We start from the raw sequence: 24,209 nt of genomic DNA on the forward strand, positions 1-24,209 counted from the left end.
GAGTGAACTCCGGGAGTTCGTGATGGACAGGGAGGCCTGGCGTGCTGTGATTCACGGGGTCGCAAAGAGTTGGACACGACTGAGCGACTGAACTGACTCCTACTCCAAGGAATCATCTTCCCTACCAGGGACCATCAAATCGACGTCTCTTGTGTCTCCTGCATTGGCAGGCGAGTTCTTTACCACAGCGCTGCCTGGGAGGCCCAGTAGTTCCTTAACGGTTGCTTTCTGCCTCCCTGGTTTTGGAGGCAGCTTCGGGTGTCTGGAAGTCCCTGCAGGCTACAGTCCATGGGATTGCAAATAGACGGACACGACTGAGCGACTTTACTTTCTGCCTCCCTGATTTTGGAGGCAGCTTCGGGTGTCCTGGCTCAGCCGGTAAAGCGTCTGTCTGCAATGCAGGAGACCTGGATTCGATCCCTGGGTTGGAAATATCCCCTGGAGAAGGAAATGGCAGCCCACTCCAGTATTCTTGCCTGGAAAATCCCATGAATGGCGGAGCCTGGTAGGCTACTGTCCATGGGGTCGCAAAGAGTCGGACACGACTGAGCGTCTCCACTTCGGGTGTCCCTAGGGTTAAAGGTAGGGGGCAGCACTGTCTCTGGCTGCCAGATCCAGAAAAGCGCTTACCAGGAGTGCAGCCTCAGGGCTAAGTAACCGCGTTTCCCTAGGCCTGGGAGACAGCAGGTGCGCAGCTCGAGTAACTTCTGCGGTGCAGGGGACTAGGCGAAGGGAAAAGATTGGTTCGGGTTCCTTAAAGAAAAAGCCACACATTTTCGAGAAGATTACATGTATTTGGATTTTAGCCCAGCCCTAGCTGAGACTTCCTGAAGCCCCGCCCCAACGTCAATAGCCACGCCCACCCCTTTTTCGGAAGCCCCTCTTACCAGAGCTCTCCCACCCCAGAAAGGCCCCAGGGCCCCGGGAGCCCCGCCCCGCCACCCTGAGGCGTGTTCAGCAGGTGGGGTTGAGCACGCGGCAGGAGCAGGCGCTGCGGAAGAAGCGGCACTGGCAGAAGGCGCACGGGTCGCAGCAGGCGGACGCTGGAGGCTTGCAGCTGTCGCGGGTGGCCACGCAGGGGGTAGGCGGCGGGGGCCGGGTCCGTGCCACGTTCTTCATCGGAGCCTTTCTCTGCGGGGAAACGCCGGGGCTGCCCGAGCCATCTACGTCCTCCCCACTCGTCCTCACCCCTGCCTGGGAACTCCTCGGACTAGACGTCCCCACCTGCTGTCCACCATGCCCACAGAGCACCCTAGCGGGTCCCAGCCTGCTCCGCCATCAACACTTAACTGGCTCGGGGCTGGCCTCTTCTCTCCCTACGGGATCCCACTCAGCTGCACGGTTTTAAACTACCGTCTCTGTTGTCTTCCCCTTCCAGTGTATCCGCAATCCCTGTTGGTACTGCCTTCACGGTAGGTTCGGAGTCTAGCCACTTCTTCGCTACCGCTGAAACCCTGGGCTTGGCCCCTGTCTGCTGCCCTTGCCCCCTTACTGTCCAATCTCCAGCGCACAAGGGACTAAGCACGTCCTCCTTCCCCTTACTGGGATCCCTGAGGCCCTCTGTGGTTTGGCCCGCCTACCACTCCCACTGGTCTTAAACACACTGCCCCACCCACTCACCCTCTGTGCACCGAACACAGCAAATGAGTTCTTGTTGCAGGCGCTTTGTTTTGGGGCTTCCTTTCCTGGGGACATTCTTTGCTATGCTGTCCAGTGCAGGCAGCCACCCACCATATGTGGCTGCTGAGTACTTTAATAAATGTGTCTAGGGCAACTGAGGAACCAAGTTTTCAATTTTTATTTAATTTTAATTAAAATTTAAAGATGAAGTAAAATGTTTCCCATTAAAGACAACTACGTCAAGGCTGTATATTGTCACCCTGCTTATTTAACTTCTATGCAGAGTACCTCATGAGAAACGCTGGGCTGGAGGAAGCACAAGCTGGCATCAAGATTGCTGGGAGAAATCTCAATAACCTCAGATATGCAGATGACACCACCCTTATGGCAGAAAGTGAAGAGGAAGTAAAAAGCCTCTTGATGAAAGTGAAAGAGGAGAGTGAAAAAGTTGGCTTAAAGCTCAACATTCAGAAAACGAAGATCATGGCAACTGGTCCCATCACTTCATGGGAAATAGATGGGGAAACAGTGGGAACAGTGTCAGACTTTATTTTTGGGGGGCTCCAAAATCACGGCAGATGGTAATTGCAGCCATGAAATTAAAAGATGCTTACTCCTTGGAAGGAAAGTTATGACCAACCTAGATAGCATATTCAAAAGCAGAGATATTACTTTGCCAACAAAAGTCCGTCTAGTCAAGGCTATGGTTTTTCCAGTGGTCATGTATGGATGTGAGAGTTGGACTGTGAAGAAAGCTGAGCACCGATGCTTTTGAAGTGTGGTGTTGGAGAAGACACTTGAGAGTCCCTTGGACTGCAAGGAGATCCAACCAGTCCATTCTAAAGGAGATCAGTCCTGGGTGTTCTTTGGAAGGACTGATGCTAAAGCTGAAAAACTCCAATACTTCGGCCACCTCATGCAAAGAGTTAACTCATTGGAAAAGACTCTGATGCTGGGAGGGATTGGGGGGAGGAGGAGAAGGGGATGACAGAGGATGAGATGGCTGAATGGCATCACCGACTCGATGGACATGAGTTTGGGTGAACTCCGGGAATTGGTGATGGACAGGGAGGCCTGGAGTGCTGCAATTCATGGGGTCGCAGAGTCGGATGCAACTGAACTGAACATTGTTTTGTTAGGACTGTATTTCACTAGTGTTAAAAACTGGGCATTGGAATTGAGAGTGTAAAAGTCAAGACTTAGCGCAAAAAAAGTAAAATATCAATAACTTTTTATGTTGGTTACATATTAAAATTATAATATTTGGGATCTACTGAGTTAAATAAAATATTAATATTAATTGCACCTGTTTTTTTTCTTTTAAAAATCTGGCTACTAGAATTTTAATTTATATGTGTCTCACATTGCATTTCCATTGAACACTGTGGCTCAAGATTACAGAGTTTCTCAGTCTTTTAAGTGCTGCCTCCTTCTAGAGAACTTCCCCTGACCACTTTCCCTTTCTTCTGTCTCACTGCCATGCTTTCATTTCTTCACAGTGTTTATCATTATCTGAACGGCACTGGTTAACGTGCTATTCTGTTTCTCCCAGAAGAGTGTAAACTCCATGAGAGCAGTTACATATCTCTCTGTTCACTACTGTATTCCCAGAATCTAGCATGTAAATAGATTTTACAGTGCTGTCAATCATCTGATCTGCTTGTTCACTTTACAGAAGGCTCAAAGAGAACAGGGAACTTTATTGTGCAAACAGTGCCAGGTCGTGTTCCAATGCCTAGTACAGTATTCTGGCTCTGTTTGCCATGATCTGATCAAATGAGGCACACTAAAATAGGAACACTGTGCATTTCAACAGTGCCTTAATCTAGTATTTCTCGAAGTGTGGGAACCTGTATCATGGTGGTACAATTTTAGGCAGTACATGAATATTAAATGACACTGAATCACACAGTGAGAGAGGATTCTTTTTTCAGTCTCTTTCAAATGGAAAGGCTCAGTTTGATGTCAATATATCCTTAGTGTTTCCCCAACACTTTCTAATCCTTCTTTGTTAATGCAGAGAGCAAGTCTAAGATTTAGAACGTGGCAAGCAACACCAACCAGCTAGAATTTGCGAACAAGGTTTTATTTTCATTTTACTTATTTTCATGGTTACTTCCTATTTATGCCAAGTGATACTGGTTTTCTATCATGATTATATAGTTGTTTTTCTTTTAATTTATTTTTGTTTTTGGCTGTCCAGAGTCTTGGTTGCTTCGAGGGCTTTTCTCTAGCTGTGGTTAGTGGGGTCTACTCTCTAGGTGCAGTGTTTGGGCCTCTCGTTGCAGTGGCCTCTCTTGTCGCCTTGCATGGGCCCTAGGGCGCACAGGGTCAGTAGTTAGTTGCAGCTCCCCGGCTCTAGAGCACAGGTTCAATAGTCGCGGCGCACAGGCCTAGTTGCTCCGAGCCGTGTGGTGGTCTTTCCGACCCAAGGATCCAACCCATGTCTTCTGCATTGGCAGGAGGATTCTTTACCATAGAGCCACCAGGGAAGTCCTGTTACATAGTATTTTTGTTTTTAAGTTTTAAACAAATATTAAATAAGTGGAACTCAGATGTGGTAAAAGTTGTAGAAATGGTTCTGAAATGACTGAGGTTTGGGAAGCATTGCTTTCATCCAAAAGAATGAATGACAGTGAAATTTCACGCAGGGTTCGAGCTAGTTTAGGAAGTTTGAGCTAGTTATTTTAGGCAAGGTTCAAGCTAGTTTAGTGTAGATAAGCAATTTTACTCAGCATCCTGGACCTCAGCTCTTGGCTGTCTCAGTGCTCGAGGTCAGGAAGGTTTTGGTAGCTTTCAGTTTCTCTGGGGCATGCAACCCTGGAAATCTTTCATTTATTTTCTAGCCAGAGCTTAGGTGTCCTCCCGCTTTAAGTCCAGTCCCATCCCGACAATGTGAACTCCCAGGCCTACCTTGGAAGGTCTTTTCTTCTTTTCCGCTTCATTTCTGCTGATCTTTTTGGATTTCTTGTTCAGCGCTTCAAAGAGAGACAGAAGGAACAAAGCCATTTTCTGAGGGTCCTTAACTTCAGTGAAGTGCAAAGAGCAGAGAGGGCTCTAGGAAGCCCCAGGGTTGGGGAGAGGATGAAGGTTTGTTTGGATAGATCATATCTTGGGACTTAGGCCAGCAGCTTCTGCAGCCTGGCTGCAGACCTGGAGACACAGACTGAGAGCAAAGAGTTCTCTGAAGGAAAGCAAAAGGGAAAATCCAAGAAGGCCCTGGAAAATGGACTCAGTGTCTCTACAAGGATGGTCTTGTGTTTCCGGTATTCCTATTTCCTATTTCTCAGAGCTTTGGAGCCAGGCAGACCTGATTTGAATCCTGACTGCCACATAACAGCTTTGTGGTTTTGGACAACCTACTTAATCTCCTTAAGACTCAGTTTTCTCATATGCAAGTAGGTACTGTAATACCTACCTTCAAGAGTTGTGAGGATAAATGAGGTATGTTTATATAGTGGAAAATCTGACACAGACCAATGTTAATGTGCTTCAGTCCCTTCCCATATATCTAGAATATCCTCTTTTTGAAGTGAGAGGCAAGTCAGTAAGGAATATTAGTTTTGAGCTTAGATTCTGGAGTTAAACAGAACCTAACCCAGAACCTGGGTGTGTATTCAGTTCAGTCAGTTGAGTTCAGTCGCTCAGTCTTGTCTTACTCTTTGCGACCCGTGGACCGTCTCTGCCAATTACAAACTGTATGTTAATTACTTAACTTTTCTAACTTTTAATTTACTTAGCTGTGGAATAAAATAGGAATAAAAATAGTATTCACTTCAGAGTGCCTATCAGAAAATAAATATATATTTTATTATAATTATTGTCAGATGAATTTGAACCAGAAATTTTCCAATGCTAGGCTCTAATACCCCTGATATTTTCCTCTGAGCAGTCATTTTCAATTCTCAACCCTGGCATGAAAGAACTAGTTTGTCCCAAATTTGGTTATATTCTGCAGCATTTTCTAAAAATTTTACCACTGATAGGAGTTATGTGATTTAGTAAGTTTCAGAAACACCAAGTTAAACCAAATTCACCAAGTGTCTTGACTTTGTGGTTTCTTAGAGCCTCTATCATGCTAAGCTGCATATTAGATTGGTGAGAGGCAGAGCTTTCTTAACCAAATGAATTAAGGGGCACTTGATTTCTCCAGAATTGTTCTGAGGAATGAGCATAAAGGAGCTCTGACCAATGGCAATGGATCCTGATATCGGCTTGGGGAGTGTTTGACCCCCTGCAGCCCCTTCTCACGGGCCAGAGCCCAGAGGCTGGGCCACAGGCCAGGCAACTCACCCACGATAGAGACAGAAGGGAAATCCAACAGGTTCATGGAAGAGTTGTTCTTCAGGTTCCTTTCATCTCTGGGCTTTTCCTCAGGTGCCAGGTGGCTGTAGGCAGTGAGGAAGCACAGGCAGACCAGCAAGGTAGCCAGGAGGAGGCGGCTGACATCCATCCCAGGAGGCCTAAGAGCAACAGAGAAGGCAGTCAGGTGGGCCAGGGGTTCTGGCAGATGCATGTGCCCTCCTGCTTTCTTCATGTTTCTTTGGGCTGGTACTCTGACCCCCATCCCACAGCCCAGTGTCCCAGTGGAGCTGGAGGACCAGCAAGGCTTAGGACAGGGAAGGAGAACTCATGAAGGAAAAAGAGAGGAAAGGAGAGATGGGAGAGGAAGAAAGACAAGGAAGGGAGGGAGACTGCAAAAAGAAAAAGAATGCATTGCAATTGGTCTCTGCCTTCCAGAGGGTGGGGTGCTGTTTTTGTTTCATTTTATGTCAGTAGCTCCAGGAGATCCAAGGCCTAAGCAGAATTGTTGATAGGTCCCCAGTAATGCCTCACAGTGGCAGAGGTCTTATTAAAGTACAGAGAATAAAGCTCATGAGTTAAGACTCAAGAGAAGGTGCATGGATAAATGACTCCTTTGGATAAATGTGTAGGTCATTGTATATGCTATATTCTGACATCCAGAGGAAAGGAATGCAGGTATGTTTTGTGTCAGAAGGATAGGATGGACCTGTTCACATAGGCTAGCTAGATTTACTGATTTATTGCTAGCTGGGTTTTGATGAAGAAGACAGATCCCAGAGTGGGTTTCTTCCCACAAATGTCTGTTTGTCTCAATCAGGGCTCACAGTTTCAGCATCATCTTATCGTCTCTGAATGTGCGATCCCCACTCCTCACCCACCCTGTGCATGTTCTTGCTATCGTATCTGGACTTATTAGTTAGGTGGCACTAGAGGTGAAGAACCTGCCTGCCAATGTAGGAGATGTAGGAGACCTGGGTCGGGAAGATCCCCTGGAGGAGGGCATGGCAACCCACCCCAGTATTCTTGCCTGGAGAATCCCATGGAAAGAGGAGCCTGGAGGGCTCCAGTCCATAGGGTTTCAAACAGTCAGACACGACTGAAGTGACTCAGCACACACTCAAGCCAATATATTCCCTTTATTTTCTTAAGATTTTTTTTTTATGTGAACCATTTTTAAAGCCTTTATTTGTAATAATATTGCTTCTGTTTTGTGTTTTGGTTTTGGGCTGTGGAGCATGTAAGATCTTAGCTCAAACTCACACCCCTTGCATTGGAAGGGGGAGTCTTAACCACTGGACCACCAGGGAAGTCCCCCCTTTATTGTTTTAAACTAGTATGAGTGGAGTTTTCTGTTACTCTCAACTCAGGGCATTCTAAAGGATATTTTCCCTTGCAAATAGTCCTGTTGTTACATTTTCAGGTGTAAAGTTAGACTCTAAAGCAAAAATCGCAGAGTACAGTTTCTCTAGCTGGCAAATGATGGAATTTTTTTTTTTAATTTCACACTGGAATAAGTAATTGGCTTGCCTTTAGGGATCATATTGTATGAAAAAAATCTTTTTCGTTGAACACCAGGATCACCATCAGCATAATGAAAGGTTCATACTATGAGAGGTGTACAGGAACTGAGACCAGCTGAGGGAAAAGCATATCCGCAGCTCTCAATTCTGGAGTGGCTGTCTCCTTCTCACAGAACAGGGGCTCTTTGGATAGGAGGTTGATCAGAATCGCCTGCATATTTATTTATTTTTAAAACGTATTTATTTTGGCTGTGCCAGGTTTTCATTGCTGCACACAGGCTTTCTCTAATTGTGTGAGCAGGGGCTACTCTTGCACGTGGTGTGCAGGCTTCTCGTTACAGGCTTTATTTGTAATAATAATAAAAACGTATTTATTTTGGCTGTGCTGGGTTTTCATTGCTGCACACAGGCTTTCTCTAATTGCGTGAACAGGGGCTACTCTTCCATGTGGTGTGCAGGCTTCTCGTTGCAGTAGCTTCTCTTGTTGCAGAACACATGCTCTAGGCATGTGGGCCCAGTGGTTGTGGTGCATGGGCTTAGTGGCTCCATGGCATGTAGAATCTTCCTGGACCAGGGATCAAACCCATATCCCCTGCATTGGCAGGTGGATTCTTATCCAATGTGCCAGCAGGGAAGTCCTCGCCTCGCCTCACCTGCATATTTAAATTGTTTCTCTCCCCTCTCTCACCCACTCACTAAGTACATATGGTTGACTTTGCATAAGTTAACTGCGAGCATGATCTGGCTTCACTGTGCTTTCTATCTTTGTCCAATCACCACCCTCCACAGTCAAGAATGTTGGTTTTAATTTTTGACTCTTTCTTCCCTGATCTTTACATCCAATCTCTTACCAAATTTTACTTTATGCTCTCTTTAAATAATCTCATATTTTCCACTTCCTCTTCACTCCAGCCCATACCTTCTTCTCAGTGGAACCAGTTACACTACTCCTCCATCAGGAGGCCTTTGCTCTGACTTCAACAACATTATCTACCCTGAGCTCCCCCAATCACATTTTATCCTTCCTCCAGGGCCCAGCTCAATGCCAGTGTTGGCACATTTCTCTCTCAGTTTCAGGTCAGCCCCAGTAGTTCTCTCCTTTTTCTGAACTCTTCCAGGTCTTAAACTTAATACCTTATCACTTAGTACTTCATTATTCTTTTAAGTGTTCATGTGGGTCATCTCGGAGAAGGCAATGGCACCCCACTCCAGTACTCTTGCCTGGAAAATCCCATTGACAGAGGAGCCTGGTAGGCTGCAGTCCATGGGGTTGCGAAGAGTAGGATACGACTGAGCGACTTCACTTTCACTTTTCATTTTCATGCATTGGAGAAGGAAATGGCAACCCACTCCAGTGTTCTTGCCTGGAGAATCCCAGGGACGTGGGAGCCTGGTGGGCTGCCGTCCACTGGGTCACACAGAGTCGGACACAACTGAAGTGACTGCAGCAGCAGCAGCAGTGGGTCATCTCATCAGTTAGACTGGTTCTTTGTTTCAAGAGCCTCATGGTTGCCTTCCAGCTGCTGTAGCTCTGCTGTCATACCCACCTATTCCAATTGGCCTCTCTGCCTGTTTTAGATGCCACTTGAATTCTAAATTCTTGGCCAACCAAAAGGTTCTTCTAGCCAAGTTCAGTCTAACTAGAGCCATCAGGGTTGCCTGGTATGGCTAGTTGGTTAGGACTGAGGAAAATTATATTTGAACGATTTCCTCCATTCCTTCCTTCTCAACTCCTGGACCATCTCTTCATCGTAGGACTCCCTTCTCTCTCTGATGCTGCTGCTGGGCTCTTAGATTGGAGAGCAATTTCCTTCTCTCTTGTTCCCCACATCCAATCAATCAGTCATTTGAGTTCTAGTGATTTTCATTCCTCCCATTTCTCACAACCATTTCTCCCTCCCTTTCCATTCCTTCTGTCCCTAGTGGTCTAGTTCCTCCCACTTGGTCTTCCATAAAAGCCTCCTCATTGGCCTTGACTTTAGAACATATAACCAGATTAAGCTTCCTTTTAAATAAAGTCCAATTTCCATTCATTCATACACACATATTCATTCATCTCGTTGACAGAGACAGAGTAAAGGGACAAAAGGCTTCCCTGGTAGCTCAGCTGATAAAGAATCTGCCTACAATGCAGGAGACCCCAGTTTGATTCCTGGGTTGGGAATATCCACTAAAGAAGGGATAGTCCACCCACTCCAGTATTCTTGGGGTTCCCTGGTGGCTCAGCTGGTAAAGAATCCACCTGCAATGCAGGAGACCTGGGTTTGATCCCTGGATTGGGAAGATCCCCTGGAAAAGGGAATGTCTACCTACTCCAGTATTCTGACCTGGAGAATTCCAAGCACTGTATAGTCCATGGGGTCGCAAAGAGTCAGACACGACTGAGCAACTTTCACAAAGGGACAAAACAGGTCATTAAATAGTTAATCCTACTAGGGGATTGTAAGTAGAAAAAATACGGGAGACCCTTGTATTACTCAGATTAAAAAAACCAATTACTCAGATTAAAAAAAAATCAGGTTTGCTTAACCACAAAACCAAGCGGGCTTGCGTAGCAACAAACCATACAACAGAAGTATGAGATATGCCTACAAACAATAAAACAATGCTGGCATGAGACATCTTGTCCAGTGAGCTCAATAAGTTAATGATTCCCTAGGACATGCTCTCTGCACACATGAAAAACAGTAATTTGTGGACCTAGCTTGACCACGTAGAACAAGAAAATTCTCTTGTTCAACCTACAGGAGGAGCTGATGATGGAAGGATGACGTCTATTCAAGAAAAAGAAATTTCTTCTCCCTCTCTCTACTTTTACTTTGGTTATAAAACTGCAGCCCACTAAATTCTTGGGGTATGGCACCCTGTCACCCTCTGGCTTGTAAGCCTCACAAGCAGCCTATTCAAATAAATCATTTCTTAATCTATCACTTTGTCTCTTCCTGAACTCTTTCTTTCTGCACTGAAACATAAAGGACTGTGGTACGAGAGTTCTTCGGAACCCCCCAAAATGACACCAAATGCTTTCATAGTGAAAATTATTAGTTAAGTACCTACTATAAATCAGTGCTATGCTAGATTTTTGGGTTACAATAGTGATCAAGATACAAAATGATGCCTGTCCTTACAGAGCTTAGCTACCTCCTGGTCCCAATACAAAGCTCCCCCTTTACCATTTCTTATGCCTGACCACTTCTGACCTAAGCATAGTACTTAGCTTGTTACACAAGCATTTATTTACTTATCACTGAAGCTGAATCTGTGGCCTTTAGTGACTGCAGTATTCATTTTCTTTTTCCATATTTTGTGCAGCATTTGTATGGTCTTCAAGCTAAGAATGGTTTTGACATTTGTAAAATGTTCTATTAAAAAATAAAAAACAACAGGGAATTCCGTGATAGTCCAGTGGTTAGGACTCTGTGAAGGCCAGGGTTCAGTCCGTGATTGGGGAACTAAGATCCTGCAAGCCTTGAGGAGTGGCCAAACAACAACTAGAGACCCTATGTGGTCCATAAAGCATAGAACATTTAGTATCTAGCCTTTCACAGGAAAAGTTTCCTGACCGTGTCTAGAATGTGAGACTCACAAGGGGCTGTCAAGCAAGCATGAAAAATCTGGCATGACACAAAGAAGATCCCATGTGCTGCAACTAAGACCCGACACAGACAAATAAACAAATAAATATTAAAAAAATAATACTGAGAATTCCTGCACTGAAGTGAAAGGAGAGTTGGGAAATGTGAGTCAGAAAAGAAGTGACTGGAGTTTGGGGGAGATGAACTGAGACCCAACTTGCATCACTTCCTCTGAACACCTGATAATGCAGGAATTATCACCAGCACAGCAACCAGCAGTTTAATATACTAGCCATTGCACAACAGGCAGGCAGGAGAAGTCACCAGGTACCATCTCTAGACTAATTCAGATTATAGTGAATTCCAAGGTTTAATTTTTTTGTTTCCTTTGTTGTACAAGCAACTCTTAAGGAATAAACTGAAAATACAGTTTCTTTTATAGTTACAGAATCTATAAAACTAGACTGAGCCTGGGAAGGGTGTAGTCTCAGTGAAATCAATCTTATTTATGTATTGGGAGAGGGTAAGAACCAATATTTCTTAAACCAATCCTGTAAGAGACTGTATATTCTAAATATAATATATATCCACAATACCTAGATGTATTGTGATCCTTGGGGTCAATTTTCTTTTTTTTAATTCAGGATTTTGTGGATTTTAGAAAAACAATATCTTCTATATACTATATTAAACCACATATATGGGGTCTAGAAGCACCCATTACAAATATATTGATGCTTCTGAAGCAAAAAGGTGTGAATATACAAAGGATAAACAAAGACTGAGAATTGATTTGCATCAGTTCAGGACAGATTTTGTTGCCAAATGAGTTAGCAAAGAAAAAAGAACAAACAGTTTTCAGAGTTGGGGGACTTTGCCATTTCAGGCGACGGGTTGGGAACCTATACAAAGCCTGGTGCTATTACTCCTCAACAGGGGACACACACTCCATCTGCTAATACAGGATCAAAACACTGACAGCAGTGACCTGTGTAATTGCTTTTCTTAAGAGTAATCTGTCCTTCCACTCCATAGTAGTGAAGAATGTCCTCTGATCGGTGGTATCACTGGTGGTAATTCTTCCTCTTAAGCTCATCATCTGCTTTAAGTTACTGCTTAGGACTTAAGATGAGTTTCTCTTCAGTATGTGGATATAAAGAATCCAGAAAGGGGAGTGAGGTTTCATGGATATACCTGCCATTTAAGAGACTGTGTGCACCCTCAGCTCACCTGGGCCTCTGCTTTCTTATCTGTGAAACAAAAGGAGAGAACCATACAACCCGGTACACATTACAAGGCACAGAGTACAACCTGAATACAGATTTGTTTAATGGATGAAAGAGTGGAAAGACCTATTTTAACATTCAATGAATCCATAACTTCTGATTCCTGCTTCTTGATCTTCGGGGAGGTTAAGTAGTCGCACAAAGAAGGATTTTGTAAAGGCTACTTGTGTACCCTTAAGAGCTGAGGCATTTATAAGTGTATTAGTGGGACTGAATCTGATTAAAGTCTGAAAAAGAGGGCATGAAAAGTCATGGCTAAACGTGAGTAGTTTATACACCTCAGGAGCGTTGATCTGTTTGTGCGTGTGTGTGTGCACGCACGTGAGTACTAATGCGTAAGGGTTGATTGAGGGGCTATGGGAGACAGTGTCCAGAGTATCTCTGTAAGGTAGGGAGATGGTGTATCAGTATTCAGTGGGCACTGAGTGTATGCCACAGACATCCCCTTAGCTATGACACTGGGGATAAGGTGACACCTTCATCCTTTAGGTCAAGGCCTTGGTCCCCAAAGGAAAGGAAAGAATTGTCATGTCCCAGTGATGGGGGATGGCTAACCACCTATTGGGACAGAGGTATAGTGAAAGATGAGAACTGAAGAAGAGGTAAAGGCAGCAGAATCTTCTTGAAGACTGCAAACAATATTAGCTGCTGACCTAACTAGGTGTTTATGAGCTGAAGTCCTGACAGCCTGCTCTGGGCTGTGCTGGTGGCACCTGGGAGGGGAGCCAGGATTTTTTTTTTTAGATGCTTCCTGCATGGTTTGTCTTCTCAGTCATTGTCCATAGGACTCTGAGAAGCTGTAGGAATATGCAGGTGCAGTTGCAATGCCCGGCTTCACCCCCAACATTGTGGAAAGGGATTGCACATCACGCTCCTGTACACCACTTAGAGCCTAGGTAGAGTGACCTCCTGGGGTATCCATACTGGATGTATTTGAATATTTTTACAAGCATGTTATCACTTTGTAATAAGAAACACTTTGATGCTTTCATACTGTGGTGTTGGAGAAGGCTGTTGAGAGTCCCGTGGACAGCAAAGGGATCAAACCAGTCAATTCTAAATGAAATCAATCCAGAATATTCATTGGAAGGACTGATGCCGAAGCTCCAATAATTTGGCCACCTGATGCAAACAACCAATTCACTGGAAAAGACCCTGATGCTGGGAAAGACTGAAGGCAAAAGGAGAAGGGAGTGACAGAGGATGAGATGGTTAGATGGCATTATCAACTCAATGAACATGAATTTGAGCAAACTTCGGGAGATGGTGAAGGACAGGGAAGCCTGGTGTGCTGCAGCCCATGGTTGCAAAGAATTGAACACAATTGAGTGACTGAACAACAACAAGAAAAAATAAAGGAGGATAGAAATAAAATATTAGAAGCTGTTTGACATAACACCAAAGGATTTTAAGAAGCTGGACAGAGAGTTATATTTGTTGTGTGATAGTGAGCCTGGGGAATTTGCAAGACCCTCCTCCCCTTTTGTACCTTAAATTCAGCATGCAATTTGCTCTCAGTACCTACTGCCTCTGTCAGTAAAATGTAGGGTTTTCTCATGGCATACCTTCCTATTACCTGGGGTTCTTGCTCTGCCCTGGAACACTCTCAAAGCCTGTTACTCTTCTGGCTCATAGCCACAGTTTCTGACATGCCAAAAGCTGGGAGAAGCAACACTTAATTTTTGTTCTGGTTTAGTTTCTCAGCCAAACTAGCTGTACCAAATACTGAGGGTCTGGACCAGAGGAGTAATGTCTCTCATTCACAGTTACCTAGATTCCTCACACCAGATGTTCAGCAGCTGCAGAAGGATCCCTCTGCCTTACACATGTTTCATCCACCTGGGTGGTTGGTGATATGCCTGGCTGGGCTGAGCATGGGAGGCTCCAGTGGGGCTACTGACCCATTCCTTAATGTCCACCCAGGCTTATTAGTGATGAAAATTTCTAATTTTCATCACACCAAATTAGAAATTTACCCCACTCTCCTGGGGTAGCAGGAGAGTGACAATATGCTTTACCTACTTAGTTAACAAGAAGAACAGCCAATCAAGCAACAAATACTTTTTGAATGCCATGGGACTTGACATGAATTCCTGTCACTTCTCTCCAGGGAAGTTTAAGTAGTGTCTCCTCCCTAGACACACTGTATTGTAATAATTTGTTCATTTGTCTGTCTTTTCTAGGCTGAAGACTCATTAAGGGCAGAGCCTTTGCCTTACTCATCTCCATGCCCATCGCCTCCCTACTACCCCTAGCCCTAATGCCTAAGCTCAGCACAAAATAAGCCCTCAATAAATGTTTCTCTCAATTGAGTCTATTTACTATATGGTCAATATAAATGAATATGGGAATTCCCTGTCAGTTCAGTGGTTAAGACTCAGTGCTTTCACTGCCATAGGCCTGGGTTCAATCCCTGGTCAGAGGAACTAGGATCCTGAAAGCTTGCATGGTGCACCAAAACAAAAACAAAAACAAAAACAAACAAACAAAAAAAACGATGAATAAAGGGTCCCTAGAAAAACAAGTCCCTGACTTTAGATGGCAAACAAACAAATAACTAACAAAAAAAGGAGGAGAGAAGAAGAGCTAGAGTTGAGGTACAAGTGAAATAAATGCCTCAGGTAGGCAGAAAAAAGAGTGTGGTTAAACTGCTCAGGGTCTTGGGTGATTTCATGGATTATTGTTGACCTCTGATTTCCTCAGCCTCCTTCCAGTTTTGGGCTGTAGCTCCTGGAGTGCTCAGACATTCTGTGCTGCTCTTGCCAGTTCTTCCCTCTTTTGCATGGTTCTTTTTAGCACACAGCCTCTGCTGTTCTTTCCCTTTGGCAGTCTCCTTGAATTTCCTGCCCTAGAGGGAGGCTTCCTTTTATAGCCATCAGGCCACTGGTAGCCAAATGTGCACTGCCAAAGCCAATTACTGAGATTTCCATCCTATTTTAATCAATTATTTGGCTAGAGCTTTAAAAAAAAAAATCCTTATTAGAGCATAGTCGCTTTACAATGTTGTGTTATTTAGGTTGGTGCAAAGTAACTGCAGTTTTGCATTGTCGAACTGTGCTGTTTGATATTGGAATACATTCTTAAATAAATGTGATTATGTTACATATCATTTTAATGCACATTTCTTGCCTTTTTTTTGGCTAACGACTTATTACTTGCTGTTTATTTTATTTTTATTTTAGACTAGGGAAATGATGTCTAGATAAAAAGTAAGTTCAAGCGATGTTCTTATTTGAGTTCAAAATGGTGTGTAATGCAGCAGAGACAACTTGCAACATCAACAGTGCTTTTGGCACAGGAATGGTTAACGAACGTACAGTGCAGTGGTGGTTCAAGAAGTTTTGCAAAGGAGACAAGAGCCTTAAAGATGAGGAGTGCAGTGGCTGGCCATCAGAAGTTGACAATGACAACTGAGAGCCATCACTGAAGCTGATCCTCTTACTACAGGAGAACTTGCCAAAGAACTCAACATCAACTGTTTTATGGTCATTCAGAATTTGAAGCAAATTGGAAACGTGAAAAAGCATGATAAGTGGGTGCCTCATGAACTGACCGAAAATTTTAAAAATCGTCATTTTGAAGTGTCGTCTTCTCTTATTTTATGCAACAATAATGAACCGTTTATTGATTGGGTTGTGACGTGTGACAAAAAGTGGATTTTACATGACAACTGGCAATGACCAGTTCAGTGGTTGGACTGAGGAGAAGCTCCAAAGCACTTCCCAAAGCCAAGCTTGCACCAAAAAAAGGTCATGGCCACTGTTTGGAGATCTGCTGCCTGTCCGATCCACTACAGCTTTCTGAATCCCAGCAAAGTCATTATATCTGAGAAATATACTCAGCAAATCTATGAGACGTATGAAAAACTGCAATGCCTGCAGCCAGCATGGTACAGAAAGGGCCCGATTCTTCTCCACCACACATGGCACAACCAATGATTCAAAAGTTGAATGAATTTAGTTTCTTCCAGGTATAGGCCTAGTAGTGGGATTGCAGGGTCATATGGTGGTTTTATCCCTAGGTTTTTAAAGGAAACTCAATCTGGGTTTCTGTAACAACTTAGAGGGGTGGGATGGGGAGGAAGGTGGGAGGGAGGTTCAAAAAGGAGGGAACATATGTATACCTATGGCTGATTCATGTTAACATTTGGTAGAAACCAACACAATTCTGTAAAGCAATTATCCTTCAATTAAAAAATAAATAAAGATTTTAAAAATTCAAAAGAAACATTGAATACATTGGGCTACAAGTTTTGCCTCATCCGCCATATTCACCTGACCTCTTGCCAACTGACTATCACTTCTTCAAGTATCTGGACAACTTTTTGCAGGGAAAAGGCTTCTACAACCAGCAGGAAGCAGAAAATGCTTTCTAAGAGTTTGTCGAACCCCAACAGATAAATTTTTTATGCTACAAGAATAAACTTTCTCACTGACAAAACTGTTACTTGTAATCATCCCGATTTTGATTAATAAAGATGTGTTTGAGCCTAGTTAGATTGCTGGGAGAAATATCAATAACCTCAGATATGCAGATGACACCACCCTTATGGCAGAAAGTGAAGAGGAACTCAAAAGCCTCTTGATGAAAGTGAAAGTGGAGAGTGAAAAAGTTGGCTTAAAGCTCAACATTCAGAAAACGAAGATCATGGCATCTGGTCCCATCATTTCATGGGAAATAGATGGGGAAACAGTGGAAACAGTGTCAGATTTTATTTTTCTGGGCTCCAAAATCACTGCAGATGGTGACTGCAGCCATGAAATTAAAAGACACTTACTCCTTGGAAGGAAAGTTATGACCAACCTAGATAGCATATTCAAAAGCAGAGACATTACTTTGCCAACAAACGTTCATCTAGTCAAGGCTATGGTTTTTCCAGTGGTCATGTATGGATGTGAGAGTTGGACTGTGAATAAGGCTGAGCGCCGAAGAATTGATGCTTTTGAAGTGTGGTGTTGGAGAAGACTCTTGAGAGTCCCTTGGACTACAAGGAGATCCAACCAGTCCATTCTGAAGGAGATCAGCCCTGGGATTTCTTTGGAAGGAATGATGCTAAAGCTGAAACTCCAGTACTTTGGCCACCTTATGTGAAGAGTTGACTCATTGGAAAAGACTCTGATGCTGGGAGGGATTGGGGGCAAGAGGAGAAGGGGACGACAGAGGATGAGATGGCTGGATGGCATCACTGACTCGATGGACGTGAGTTTCAGTGAACTCCGGGAGTTGGTGATGGACAGGGAGGCCTGGCGTGCTGCGATTCATGGGGTTGCAAAGAGTCGGACACGACTGAGCGACTGATCTGATCTGATAATGATTTAAAATTCATGGTCCAAAACTGAAATTGCTTTCTCAGCAACATAAATGGTTTCCATTGTACAGCAAATGGAAGCAGCCCTACATATACATATATCCCCTCTTTTTTCGATTTCCTTCTTACTCAGGTCATCACAGAGCACTCAGTAGGGTTCTCTGAGTTATACAGTTGGTTCTCATTAGTTATCTATTTTATACATAGTATCAACAATGTATGCATATCAATCCCAATTTCCCAATTAATTCTACTCCCCCTTTCTCCCCTTGTTGTACATGTGTTTGTTCTCCATGTCTGTGCCTCTATTTCTGTTTTTCAAATAAGATCATCCATACCATTTTTCTAGATTCCACATATATGCATTAATATGTGATGTTTGGTTTTCTCTTTCTGACTTACTTCACTCTGTATGACAGTCTCTAGGTTTATCCATGTCTCTACAAATGACCCAATTTTGTTCCTTTTTAAGGGCTGAGTAATATTCCATTATATATATGTCTTGCTCTACTTTATCCATTCCTCTGCTGATGGACATTTAGGTTGCTTAGAGCTTTTCTTAAGAAGCCAAATCGCATAGTGGGAAGATTATTAGGTCCTGCACATCCAAAATAGGTTGGTGGCCTGGGGTTGTGGGAAGTAGTCAGTGATCTGAGTCAGGAGTACAGGTGCGAAGTTCCTGATCCTCTAGGCATTTCATTACAATCTCCTAACAAAATGGGGAGACCATTTTCTTTCTCATTTCTATCTCAGGGGGTGTAAGTTACCAGTATGCTGCCTAATTTGTGGGGTTCTGTGCAAAATGAACATGTGGACCCACTTGCTAAAAAGTTAAGAATTTCAAGGAACACCTTAAACTAAGCAAGCATGAGGCCCTTTGCAATTGCTCACATGAATACTCATGAAGCCATTTCTGGTTATAAGAATGAGAAAGCTGATACTAATAGTGTGACATGTGGCTATAAAGAAGTTTCTGAGAAAAAAATTAAGTTTGTGGATTAGGGGAAACATTAAATTACACTCAACAGTTTCAACAGTAAGTTATATAATGATAAGATTGCTTCTAGATGTTCCCTGCAGCTGTCTGTGCTCCAGGCATGAGACATCTTAATGGAGCAGGTTCAAAAATGGACCTAGGTTCTAGGCCTGGCCCTGCCAGGAATTCACTGTGGGACTTCTGGAAAGTTACTTTCTCTCTATGGGCACTTTTTCTTCACCTGTACAAAAAAGGATTTGAATTAGATGGTTAAGGTCTCTTCTAACTCTGACTGTAAGCATCTATGGAGGAGGCCCATTTTGTCTTGTCACTTTGGCAAAGCTATACTGTAACTAACCTTAAGCCAGGCACCACCACCACCATGCTCTACTCATCTCCTGCCCAAGCATACTTTTCACATCTTTTGATCACATAATATCTTCCCTAATCTGTTGATTCTTTCTGTAGATCAAAACACCAGAAATGAAGAATAAGTAATTAACAGATGACCAGACCTCTTTCCCCAGTCTTCCCTTCAGTAATCTCACAAACAAATTATATGAACAAGATATTATCTAAAGAAAGATCACAAGTAGTCAACAAATCTGCACACAGGGGATATGGCGATAAGTGTGGTCCCCTATCTCAATGATTAACAGATTACTTCCCCTTTTCCCTTAAAAAACTTCCATGGCCTAGCAGAATCTTCAGAGTTGGTTTTTGGGGACATGAGTCCACCTTCTCCCCAGAAAGCTGGCTTTCTGATTAAAAGCAACATTTTCTATTTCTACCAACACTTGCCTCTCAAATATTAATTTCTGAGCAACAAGCAACCAGACCTGAGTTCAGTAACATAACCTGCTGTGATTCCATATGAGCAGCATCCCCTTCAGAGAGGCTGCAACACACTCTGTTGAATATTCCTTTTGATGGTAAGAATTTGCCTTCTGAAAATAAATCTGATTTCAGGAAGCAGACAATGATTTATAGCCAAGTCTAGTAAGGATAGTAATACATGGCCTAAATCAAGAGAATTTATAATTAAAAAACAATTTTCATTTTAAGCTGACATATTGGAAGGACTGATGCTGAAGCTGAAACTCCAATACTTTGGCCACCTGATGTGAAGAACTGACTCATTGGAAAAGACCCTGATGCTGGGAAAGGTTGAAGGTGGGAGAAGGGGACGACAGAGGATGAGATGGTTGGATGGCATCACTGATTCAATGGACATGAGTTTGAGGCCTGGTGTGCAGCAGTCCATGGGGTCGCTAAGAGTCAGACACAACTGAGCGACTGAACTGAAGTTGACACAACCAGAATTAAGATAGCCTGTTAAGTGTTTTTACTCAAAATTGTAATTCTGAGAGGCCATAAATTCATTCTAATGCTGCAAGTTGCTTAAAATATCTTTAGAATTCTAAAGGCAATTTAAAAGTTACACAAGAAAAAGTACCATATAAGTTAATAATCACAACTTTTATCTTGGAATGGAATCCTGTTTCAAATAAGGACCAGATATGCACCCAAAAAGTAATCAAGATCCTTAAAGAAGCCTCCTTTTAAACTGGTCTTCTATTTCGAAAAACATATTTAGAAGAGTGTATAAAATATTAAACTCACTAGGTTTTAGAATTAATGAGAAGAGGGAAATTCCCTGGTGGTCCAGTGGCTAGGACTCTTGTGCTATCACTGATGAATGCAAGGGTTCAATCCCTGGTTGGGGAACTAAAATCCCACAAGCTGCGTGGCATGGTGAAAAAAGAAAAAAAAAAAAAAAAGAATTAATGAGAAGAAAATTAAACAGGCGGGGCTTTCCAGGTGGTGCTAGTGGTAAAGAACCCACCTACCAATGCAGTAGACTCAGCAGACTTGGGTTTGATCCCTGGGTTGGGAAGATCCCCTGGAAGAAGACATGGCAACCCACTCCAGTGTTCTTGCCTGGAGAATCCCATGGACAGGAAAACCTGGCAGGCTGCAGTCCATAGGGTTGAAAAGAGTCAGACACGAATGAAGCGACTTAGCATGCAGTACACACAAAATAGTCAGAAAAGGAAAGTGCGGAGGAGAAAGTTAAGTAGGGAGGAAAAGTTGAAGAAATATAGAAGTTATGGGGATTGGAGCAAGAGGGTTAAGTGAAACTCTAACTTTATCTGTAGTTTTTTTTTTGGAAGGATGGAGTCCTAACCACTAGACCTCCAGGGAGTTCCCTCTGTAATTTGTTTTAAATAAAAAGGACTTGAAGCAAATATAGTAAAAAATATGGATGACTCTGGGTGGAGGTTACATGAAATTCTCCATGTTGAAAAATATTCTCACAATACTGAAAAAAAAAAAAGGAAGAGATAAATTGTACTGTGGTCTGGTCTCTCTCTGTATCTGGTAGATCACAGCCCTTTGAGACGCTGATTAGATTCAGAGCTCTTAGGTCTTAGACTTTCTAAAGAGTGGGGCAATTATTTATAGCCAAGCCGAGATGTTGATTTTGTTTCTCTCTGAATGGGCTGTTTCTCTTTAAAAAGAATAAAGCATGGCTCATCCAACTTACAAGACCAGGGTTGTGACTTAGTGTTGCCTATCCCTAAGAGGACTCCAACTTGCCCAGGTCAGGAGAGAAGAGAAGGAAAAGTTAGCACCATCAGCATCAATGAGAATCAGTCATTGTCAGATATGGATTTATGCTTGACTTCCAGCTTTTCTCTCTACAACCTTGGGTGAAAAATAGGGAGCAAGTTATGGGGAGAGTTGTGGACTTGTACCTTCTAATCTGAAAACAAGGGCTTCATTCCCCTTGTTTATTTTATGCTATTTCTTTCATTTTTGGCTATGCCACATGACTTGTGGGATTTTTAGTTTCCCGACCAGGGATTGAACCCAAGCCCTCGGGAGTGACAGTACAGATTCCTAACCACTGAATCACCAGGGAATTCCCCCATTCACCTTGTTTAGAATGTCATGGCCATTCATCATCTCCTTCTCCAAATCCTATACTTCCCTTCGGAAGCCTGTTTAAGTCTTGCCTCCTCCAGGCCCGTTGCACTGGCCTGTTTCTGGGTTCTTGCCTTCAGCCAAGCAAGATGGCGCCCTCTACTTGGGGACTGCCTGGATTGTCCTCTCTTAAGATTTCTATGGAAAGCCAGTCCCACCCTCTGTTGCTCTGAATCCCTCTACCTGCTGATCCAGGCCTCAGGGTCCACAATCAATGGTGTCTCCAGTTAACGTTTTCCTTCATACAACCTCTGTCAACTAGTCTGAATTCCGTGTGAAAACAGAGAGGGATAATTCACAAAACAGAATTTAAGCCACAGTCTTCCTCAAAATATCTTCCCTTAACTAGTCAGATTCCATAGCATGTCTTATGGGCTGTAAGGATCAAATGCAAATGCTCTTGGTCATGGTTAAGTTGGTAGTAATTAGTACTACTGGATTAGTTTTCTACTTTCCTATCTAAGGGCAGACCTCTGAAGAAAGGAAAGGAGAAGCAAAGAAAGAAGGGTTTGAGAGAGTTTTGGGGCACTGTGTTAGGAGGGTAGATTCTGCTGAGGGTGAGTGTGAGACCCTAAAAGAGAAAAAGAAACTTATGAAAAGCACCTGGAGAGCCTTGGTCACAAATTTGGCTCACTTCTCAAGATTGCCTCTTGTGAATGAGTTTGAAGAAAGGTACTTTAGGGACTGAACCCCACCTTCTGAGGTATCCTTTAATCAGCCTCATCTAGACATGTGGGCAAAACAATTAGAAAGACAAGGCTAATTGAGCATGAGGAATTCACTAACTTCTTAAGTTGTTTGCTCTTGTTCTCTGTCTTTGGTTAACTGAGTTACCAAAGCTAGGGTAGCTTTGATTAGCAATTCAGCAGATTCTGAACCTCTGGGACTGTTGCCTGGACAACTGTAAATGTCTTTTAATTAACATCCTGTCTTCATTCTTGTCCTGTTTCATCCATTTCCAAAATAGTAGAGAGATTTTTTTTTTTTTTTTTGAGGGGCAGGGAGAGGGGGAATTAAAATCACATATCATCCCCTGCTTAAAGACTTTAATAGTTTCCCATTGCTCTTTAAATAAAATCACAAATTCTTGTAAGGCCCTGTTGTTACTCTCTCTGCCTTCATCTGATAGACTCTCCCACTCAATTACTAGATTTTAGACATATTGTACTCCTTCTACCTTGGCCCTATGTTCATTCCCTGGTCTTGAACTTGATTTTTTTAGTTCTTCACCTGGCTGGATCATTGGCAATCTTTGGATCTCTGTACAAATATTGTTTGTACAAATGGTAGTCCTCCTTTGACCACTCTATCTAAAAAGCATCCTTCCTTGGTGTTTATCTGTCTCATCATCCTATTTCTTTCATAGCACTTACCCACAATGTAACAATTAATAGTTGTTAATAATAAATATTTATTTTGTATGGGCTTTCCTTTTCTTATAGAATTTAAACTTCCTGAGGGCAGGGACCTTGCTATCATATTCGTTTTGTTGCTCCCACTACCCAGCAGTACTTGACACAAAGCAAGGCACTCAATAAATATTTGGTAAATGAATGAAGAAAAAATAAAACCAGCAACAGAAAGTCCTCAGATTTGTTGGTTCCTTTGGGCCAACAAGACTAGAGAGATGTCAGATTTCATATCATATCAGATTTCAGTCAGATAGTGGTTTCATATTTTTTTCCTCGGCCTTTGTTCTGTCATACTGGGGCTTAGACAACTCTTAAATTGCATTAGCATCCCTTAGAAACCTGGATTCAACCCCTGGGTTGGGAAGATCCCCTGGAGAAGGGAATGGCTACCCACTCCAGTATTCTTGCCTGGAGAATTCCATAGACAAAGGAGCCTGGCGGGCTACAGTCCATGGGGTCACAAAGAGTCGGACATGACTGAGAGACTAACACTAACACACTATGGCTTTTCTTAATATCTTTGATCTTGCATTTGATCAAGAAAGGGAAAAGAGGGATTTCCTGGCTGTCCAGTGGTAAAGAATCCACCTGCCAAAGCAGGGGACACTGGTTCGATCCCTGGTCTGGGATGATCCCATGTGCCGCGGAACAACTAAACCTGTGTGCCACAACAAAAGAAGCCATCACAATAAGAAGCTGTGCACCACAACCCAAGGAGGCCCGTGCACAGCAACCAAGACCCAGCACTGCCAAAAGTAAAATAACTAAACAAAAAATTTAAAAAGAAATAATCTAATTTGTGGACAAAAATGACTAAGTGAAAAGTGAAGTCGCTCAGTCGTGTCTGACTCTGCAACCCCATGGACTGTAGCCCACCAGGCTCCTCAGTCCATGGAATTTTCCAGGCAAGAGTACTAAGGGGACCTGAAATGAGGATATAAGAACCACAGTGCTTTCGCACTGAAAGAGATCTTAGGAATCATCTTGTCCAGGAAACTTAAACCTGGCTGTGCATTAGGGTTGTTAGGAGAACATTTTGCTCCTTTGCTAACAGTACTTTGTTAAGATATTATTTCTATACAGTAAAATGCACCAATTTTAAGTATCAAGGTTGATGAATTCTAACTTTATACACTTGTGTAACCACCACTCAGATCAAGGCATAGAACATTTCTTCCATTCCTGAAAGTTCCATTGTGTCTCTTTCCAGGCAACATCC

General features: G+C 43.1%; 1 protein-coding gene, 1 long non-coding RNA gene and 1 other non-coding gene across 7 annotated transcripts in view; 1 reads left to right on the top strand and 2 right to left on the bottom strand.

The window, feature by feature from the left end:
* Positions 1–773: 773 nt before the first annotated feature.
* The window catches only part of ASIP (agouti signaling protein), an 80,575-nt gene continuing 57,139 nt past the window's right edge, over positions 774–24,209 (bottom strand). For 2 of the 5 annotated variants that reach the window (XM_086332283.1, XM_086332284.1), the window contains exons 2-4: positions 5,914–6,083; positions 4,534–4,598; positions 774–1,131 (exon numbers count right to left, since the gene is read on the bottom strand). In XM_086332283.1, coding sequence (XP_086188409.1) covers positions 955–1,131; positions 4,534–4,598; positions 5,914–6,073 — 402 coding nt within the window. In that variant the 5' untranslated portion in view covers positions 6,074–6,083 and the 3' untranslated portion in view covers positions 774–954. Of the gene's footprint in view, positions 1,132–1,353; positions 1,714–3,685; positions 4,117–4,533; positions 4,599–5,913; positions 6,084–24,209 lie in introns of those variants that run through there. The other 3 variants (XM_086332286.1, XM_086332287.1, XR_015139116.1) reach the window with 3 other exon arrangements.
* LOC147360363 (uncharacterized) lies at positions 1,131–2,925 on the top strand. Its single transcript, XR_015139119.1, has 2 exons — positions 1,131–1,412; positions 1,904–2,925. It is a non-coding gene; the product is annotated as an uncharacterized LOC147360363 (long non-coding RNA).
* Positions 13,049–13,233, bottom strand: LOC147360364 (small nucleolar RNA SNORA73 family). The gene has a single exon (XR_015140117.1). It is a non-coding gene; the product is annotated as a small nucleolar RNA SNORA73 family (small nucleolar RNA).

This window comes from Bos grunniens, chromosome 13 (genome assembly GCF_055505025.1).
Source record: "Bos grunniens cultivar Pamir isolate PY7600 chromosome 13, Bosgru_T2T1.0, whole genome shotgun sequence".
Lineage (NCBI taxonomy): Eukaryota > Metazoa > Chordata > Mammalia > Artiodactyla > Bovidae > Bos > Bos grunniens.